General features: G+C 47.1%; 1 protein-coding gene across 1 annotated transcript; it reads right to left on the reverse strand.

The window, feature by feature from the left end:
• Window positions 1–1,917: 1,917 nt before the first annotated feature.
• Window positions 1,918–7,471, reverse strand: LOC123441424 (protein ACCELERATED CELL DEATH 6-like). The gene is made up of 3 exons (XM_045117865.1): window positions 6,551–7,471; window positions 2,865–3,451; window positions 1,918–2,754 (listed from the first exon to the last, which is right to left on the reverse strand). Exons 1-3 carry the CDS (start codon window positions 7,431–7,433, stop codon window positions 2,038–2,040), a joined length of 2,187 nt encoding a protein of 728 aa, XP_044973800.1. The 5' UTR covers window positions 7,434–7,471; the 3' UTR covers window positions 1,918–2,037.
• Between the last annotated feature and the right edge of the window lie 549 nt (window positions 7,472–8,020).

Here is an 8,020-nt window from a genome sequence, read left to right on the forward strand (position 1 = left end):
TTGGTGGAGACACTAGTAGATATGGGATATGGTAATTGATGACTCTTAGCACACTGACATGAATCACAAATAGTTTCAACATTGCGCTCACCAACAAACATGAGCTTATTTTTCCTAAGTAATTTTTCAACTAAAGAGAAAGAGGCATGCCCTAAACGATCGTGCCATCGGGTGGACGGAAGCTTGATAGCGCCACAAACTTGTTTATTGTATCTTCTAAACTCCAGAATCAATGGGTAGAGCCCTCGAACGCATCTACCTCAACAGAGATTTTCTTCGTTGCCTGATCCTTGATAAAAAAGAAATAAGGATGAAATTCAAGAAACACGATGGCAATTCTATGAACAGAAAGAAGATTTTTGTGAGCACGAGGAACACGCAAGATTCTTTTAAGATGAATTTTTCGACTAGGGGTATTGAAAATTGAATGACCAATGTGACGTATGCCCATACCTTCTCCACTTGCAGTGTGGATTTCGCCTTTTCCACGGTATTTCTCCTTCATGGTGACTTTCTCAAGCTCGTTGGTGATGTGGTTGGTGGCTCCGCTGTCAACGTACCAATTTGTATCGACGCCATAGGACCCATCTGCTGCCGCGGCCACCCTTTCTTCATCTTGTGAGGAGTTTTCGTCCTCGACATAGCTGTACCAACAGTCCTTTGCCATATGACCAAGCTTACCATAGATTTGGCAGCGAGGCATGTCCGGTCTGGATCTGTTGGAGCCACCGCCACGACGTCCTTTGGAGTTGCCGCGAGGGGAGCCACCACCGTGACGTCCCCTGCCATGGGAGGAGCCACGAGAGCCACCGCCACGACCCTTGGAAGCTGAGTTGGCTGACGACTTGAAGCCGCCGCTGGAGCCTTGGTATTGTGCCATGTGCTGGTCAAAGTTACTAACCATGGAAAAGAGTTCGTCAAGGGTTACCAGAGTGACGCGAGCGTCCAAGGCGGAGACCAGGGCCTGATAATCTTGATCAAGCCCGTGGATGATGTAGGACATGAGCTCGTCATCCTGGATGGCTTTGCCGGCTGCTGCGAGTTCATCAGCAAAACCACGCATGGCGGCGAAGTAGGAGGCCACCAGTTGGTTTCCCTTCTGCGCGTTGATCAGCGCAGTTCGGATGTTGTTGACGTGGCTGAGTGACTGGGACGAGTACATGCTCGCCAGTGCCACCCAGAGATCTCGCGCCGTGGTGATTGTGGTCACCATGACGAGCACCTCCTTGGAGAGGTTTTGGAGCAGGTAGCCAAGAACTTGCTGGTCCTCCCTCATCCAGATTGGATGTAGGGGATTCGACTCAGAGGACTCCTTCCCGGCGGTGTCCTTGGTGCTTAGGACTTTTGCCGGTTCGGGTGTTGTGCCGTTGACGTAGTGGTAGACGCCGGCGCCCCGCAGCTGTGGTGTGATCTAAGTTCGTCACAGTGCGGGAGAGTTTCTCCGGGACCCCGCCGCTGAGCAACAACTGATGGGAGGTGAAGGAAGACATGACGGCTGCGCACTTTGGTGGAGGTGGGCTAGCTAGGTTTAATGGAGGAAGATTGCTCTGATACCATGTGCGAGATGGCGGAAAACGTCTTAGCCATCTTGGCCGACGCGTTGCATGTTATATAGAGGGTTGCGAGCCCAAACACGCGTACAAGTTTATTGAAGAGATATTCTAGAGATATAACTTGAAGGAGAATGAAACAAGAGATATTAGAAGATAAAGATTACATGATTATCTATCTTGTCTAACTACTCCTTATTACGGTTGAGAATATCCCCTAACGTGTTGGCTCAATATCACGTTTAACAGCATCAATTACACAACCATTCTGAATGCTATTGTACCAAAATATGGTAAATATTGTTTATTCTTGTAAGCCCAAGTACCCTGAAGACAGCACGTTACAAGCTTAAAAACAACACACCCCAAAACGTCCACATAATACATATTATTCCAGGCTCATATGCTTACAAACTTTTTGTTACAAGCTTAGCTAACCCGATTATTTAGCTTCAACTGCTAATCACGTACTTGATGTTTCTTGGTATTACTGGTCCCGGAGCTTCCGTGCAATTGCGGCCAAACCAAAGATAAGTATAAAGGGCCAGAGTGCACGTTGCATTTGGCTGAAGATCATGCCTACTAACTCTGTTAATGCTGTAATTGGTTTCAACCTGATGCACAACGGCCGTGCAAGAATAGCCCATTTTACTAAGTATTCACAATGTCTACACAACACCACAAGAGGACTAAACACACATATTGCAATGGCAGTAGCGTGAGAAACCGGAGCTAGCATTATATACACACCCAATGCAAAAGCAGTAGATAAGCATGTGAGTGAACCTCCCATAAAGAACTCAGATGTGGCCAAGTTAATTTGGCGGCTCCTCAAGTTGACCATGGAAATTCCAGAGAACATGAGACCAGTGGTAGCTATTGAGGAACAAATGAAAGCTAGTGCGGTAGCTATCATGAATGCGTCAAAGGTATACCTCCCAGAAAGTGTTGGTGTCCCTCCATTTGCATGATCATCAGCTTTGTATCCTCCAGGAACAGCAAACGTCGCTCCAAACGCCACAGTTGCTATTAGAACCGAGCCAATGCCTAGCAATTGGCTTGCATCTTTCACCCTCTCTGCTTCTTTGATATTGTCCTCTGGTTTCATTGGTTGAGAATACTTTTCATAAATCTGATCCCAGCGGAGACCGCTGTGTTTGGCATCAACCCATATGAGTGCCACATATATCTTTTTCTCACTGTTCTGAAAAACGAAAGGAAAAATGAGCACCATATGGAGATACGAGCCAGGAATTATTTTGTTTCTATTGAAGGAGTCGAGGCTTGAAAAGAAATAAGATGGTGCTATATTACCTGGGAATAATGCATCCCGCGAGGAATCAAGCTTCTGGATAGATCGAGGGGAGTTTGTCCATTGTTATTTATTAAACTCAAATGAACCTCCTTATTCCCATATAAAGAAGCAAAAATTCGTAGCCAACCAACCTTGACAGCTAAATGCATTGCGGTGTTCCCATCGTTGTCTTTCATATTCAATATCCAAGCTAAAGATGGAGTTCTGCAAGCGAAGGAGACTATTTGCAATCTCTTATACTGAACGGCAATGTGAAGGAATGTCCTTCCTTGAGCATCACGCAATCCAGCACTGCTAGGACATTTCTCAAGAATAATGCCTATGGCACTTTTGGCACCTAGAGAGGCAGCTATATGTATGGGAAACGATCCTTTGTTGTCTGCCTGATACACCGGTGCCGGGTTAGCATTGAATACTTGCATGAATATATCTGAATGCCATAAGCCAGGAATAATATAATCGTCGTCTTCCAGTGGACGATATAACCGACGATGTAGTGATGAAGCGAAGTGAAGAGGTGTGCTACCATCTTTGTCCACTTGTGTGGTAAGACTGTTATTCCATTTCAGCACATCCTTGGTCATCTCTGAAAATGTATTTTTTTTGTTAGTCTAAGATAAGTGAAACATAAACTTTTCAATTTCTCGATTGACCGTCTTCTCAAATTCGAACAAGCATTCCATAGTGTTGGATTCTTACAAAAAGTACACAACATCAAGACTGGCCGGGGATTATGGATGAGAGTACAAACATTTACTTATTGATATTAATTAACGAACCAAACATAGGTATAAATAACTGTGGAAAAGTAGGGGCATATGAACATTTTTCATAGCGGGACGTATTAACGAGGATGCCTAACAATTTATCTGCAAAGAACGGAAACTCTTGAATCATGAATCATGTTGTATGCTTATTCATATGGATAGTTCAAATGCCAGTTAAGTTTCCAAGCCAAGCCTGTAACACCGTGCTAAATGCTTAGATAAAGGGTATGCTAGATCTCAATTGATTGATTTTGCAAAAAAAGATCTCAATTGATTGAGAAATATATTTTTTTGCGAGAAAACTTCCGATATATTCATCTATGATCATAGCAGTAACATTAAAAATAATAAAAATTACATTCAGATCCATAGACCACCTAGCGACGACTACAAGCACTAAAGCGAGCCGAAGGCCTCCCGTCGTCATCGCCCCTCCATCACCGGAGTCGGGCACAACTTGTTGTAGTAGACAGTCGGGAAGTCGTCATGCTAAGGGCCTGTAGGACCAGTGCAACGGAACAACAACCATTGTCGACAAACAGTAACGTAGATCGAAAGGACCCAATCCAAGGACACACGAACGCAGATGAACAACGATGAGATTCGAACAAATCCATCAAAGATAGATCCGCCGGAAACACATCTCCACACGCACACCAACGATGCTAGACACATTGCTGGAACGGGGCTAGACGGAAAACCTCTATTCCATCTTTAGGAAGCCGTCGTCGTCTTGTCTTCCTGAGTAGGACATAAACCGTAACAAAACAGAAAGAACCGACTAAAAATGGAGGCCTCCCGCCGTCCCTTGCCAAGATCCACCGCGCCCCCATGGCCATAAGACCACCGGAGATGAGGTGGACCCGCGGTGGCGTCAGCGAGAGGCAGGAACCCCAGGTTTTTTGGAGGAGAGACGGCTGGTACGAGTCTATCTCGTAGTTTTTTGGAATAATATATTTCTTATCTCTCTCGTTCTCAATTGAGAAATAATTAGCTGGCATTACCATATGAAAAATGTCTTTCCTTTTCCTTTATTGAAATCTCGAAAACGAAAAATCTTCAGGAATCACCGTGTCTAGTTTAGAAGTTGATTGAGAAATAGGTATTTCTCTATGACTGAGAAATGGCACAAGCATGCACGAGAACTCTTCTAAGATGAACAGACCAAGTGTATGCCGTTCATCGTTGCATCGAGGTAACGACAATGGACTCCCTCGATGAACTACCAGTCCATCCCTCTAGCCATGCCCCACCCCGGACATCTTTTCGGGTACGCCATGAATTTTTATCTGTCACTCCCACCGTCATCGCCATGTTGCTTCCATCAAACTGCATGGTCTATAAATCGACTGAATGACAGCCCCACACGTTTAAATAAAAGAGTGGGATGTGTCATTGGTCGATAAATCAAATTGGCTACACACTTTAGAGCATCTCCAACAGCCACGCTATACTAGCGCCGCGCGGCAAAAAAAACTAATATAGCGCGCGCAACGCAGCGGACAGCTCCAGCGGGCGCGCTAAAACGATTTGGGCGCGCTGGTCCTAGCCCCATCCCGCGCTTCGTATTTCGGGCGCTCACTTCGGCGCGCGGCAGACTCGAGCGCGCGCGCGAACTCTCCCTTTCTTCCTCCTTTCTCCCCCGCGCGCCTGCGCCAGCGCCCCGGCCACCATGGACGCGCACACCGGCGCCCCGCTGTACAACCGCGACCCCCCCTCCCCCCCCCCCCCCGCCGCCTCCGCCTCCGCCGAAAACCCTAGCGCGGCCGCCGTTGGCGCTGGCGCCGTCGCCGCCGCCGGAGCTCCGCCGACCGCCGGCCTCGCGCGCAGCCTCTTCTTGCCGCCGCGGACGACCACGCCGGCGGGTAGCGTCGCGCCGGCGCCGTCCCGTGCCGCCGCCGCACCGTTGGAGCGGAAGAAAGGTAAAACATCCGCGAAGAAGAAGACGACGGACGGCCGTTGAAAATGCCGTTGAAGATCTTGCCAAGACCGTCGGAGCTACACGTGATGCGGTGCGTGATGAGGTTAGGGAGGAAGATTCATCTTCGAAGGCGGAAGAATCGTCTTCGGAAGAAGAGGAAGACGACGAGGAAGATGATTGATGTGTTCAACTTTGTTGGATGAACTTGTATTTTGAACTTGGTTGGATGAACTTGTGGGGATGACCATCTACTTGTTTGTGTTAAATTTCGCATGTTATTGCATTTTGATAAATGTTTCACATTGCATTTTGGGCGCTGCTGCAGCGGCGCGCGCTGCATTTTTGCGCGTTGCTGGAGTGGAGCGCGCGCGCTGCAAACCAGCGCTACTGCTGGAGCCAGCGCTGCGCGACGCGCAAAACCAGTCGCCCAACGCGCTGCAAACTTGTTTTTTAGGCGCGGCGCGAAGCGCGTCTGTTGGAGATGCTCTTAGGCCAAGTACTCGGGAAATGGTCAATTTAGGCTCTAAACCCGCTTATTCCATCAAATAAGTCCAAAGAGGATTTGGGAGAGAGAAAACGGCCACATGGTTGCCATATAGGTGGACATGTTGGACCGCTCGTCATAAAGGAAAAAAAAAGCACGCTATATAAAATAACGTGGCACCTGAAAATATGCTATTAGCATGCTATAACATGTTATTAGCGAGACATTATACACTAATCAACATAGCGAGAATTCTAGCGCGGTATTTTTTTCAATGCCATAATAGGGTAAATATATACAGGGTGTTTTTGCAAATTGACCGTTATCTAATCAAATGTATTCTCAGAAATAAATCAGATGTTCAGATCGGGAGGTTATCTAAAAATACCTCATAAGTCCGGTGCAAACAAATGCAAGCCCACAGCAAAGCACAAAACGTACAAAAACAGTATAGATTGCAAAGGAAATGGAAAGTGTAAACTTGAAAGACATGATGATACATCTGATTAGTACCTGCGCCTCGAAGAATCGCAGCATGTAGTGCATTTTGCCGGCCGGGTCCATGATACGAGAGATTCCCCTTGGTTATATCATGCAATGCCCGTGCAATGGAGTCCCTTTCCAGTAAAATTGCTAGGTACAACGGTGATGCGTCTTCTGCAGGATAATGAGCCAACTCAGGATCAGCCTCCAGTAGAAGCTCCACGATATATTCATTTCCAGTGCGGACAGCATCGTGCAGCGCCGTCTCCTTACGACCGTTGTTCTCCTTTCTCAAGAGTTTGCGCACACCGTTGCGACTTGCAGCTGCAGCTAGTTTGATGAGGTAGGAGACCATTTTGTGGTTGCCAGCTCTGGCAGCACAATGCAAGGGAGTGTCACCCTTGGCATTAACTGCAAAGAGGAGGTGTTGGTCCCTCTCGTTAATGATGCTAGCACACTTGAGGAATTCCGGGCTGTCCCCATGGCCGGCAACTGCATGCAGCGCGGTGTCCCCCTGAGCGGTGACACCCTTGAGAAGCAGGGCTGCTGCAGGCAAGCAATTAGGCTGAGTTACGCCATCTTCTACATCGCCGGAAGCTTGTGGCACCGTCAGTCTTGTTCTGGTGCTGCTGGCAGGGGTTAGCAAGTCAAGAAATTCTGGAGCAGGCATTATCATTAGTGGCTTTTGTGCGTCTTCCCTGCTGAAAAGATAAGACAGTGCACCCGAGGAGCCGAAGCACACCGACGCCAACAGCAGCGGATTCATGGGATAGTCGCCGTTGCTGCCGGGGGAGGACGACATGAGCTCCAACTGCTGGCCATCCCAAAGGCCTACCGCCAGAGCATTTGGCGAGCAGTTAGCTACAACGTCGGTGCTCGCCGACATCGCCAGCATCGGGTCAGCCTTCTCCATCGCACTCTCTGCTTACAAATTAACTGGCTAGGTGCTAAGGTGTGGGTGGAGCTAGTTCCTAGTTGTGCGCTCAACTCCTGCCCAGGGTACACCACCTTAAGTATACAACGGAAGCCAAAAAGCATATGAACGTTGAGTGCAACTGTTGAAAGAGTTGCATGGAATATTTACAACCGGTTTGGATGGCGATTCAATAATATACTAGATGTTTATTCATCTTCTTTTGTTTTCGTCGGTTGTGATAAATTTATTTATTTTTACCTTATTTTGCCTGTTTTTAAGAACGACATTTGTATCACAGATCTTTTATGCGACATTTTTCCTTAATAGTATGATTGCATGTATCATTCAGATGCAGATGCCAAGGATAATCCCCTTTTCAAATTACTCCATCCGTAAACTAACATAAAAATATTTAAAATACTACTTTAGTAATCTAAACACTCGTTTACAGAGGGAGTAGAACAGAAAGAAATGCAGCAATCCAACTCCCTTGTAGTTGAAGACGTATGTAGTAGCTAATGGTATGCTGAAGACCAAGTCTACTTCTTAACAATTGTTACTACCACAAGTCTCCGCCTCTGTAC

Source organism: Hordeum vulgare, chromosome 3H, assembly GCF_904849725.1.
Source record: "Hordeum vulgare subsp. vulgare chromosome 3H, MorexV3_pseudomolecules_assembly, whole genome shotgun sequence".
Taxonomy (NCBI): Eukaryota; Viridiplantae; Streptophyta; class Magnoliopsida; order Poales; family Poaceae; genus Hordeum; species Hordeum vulgare.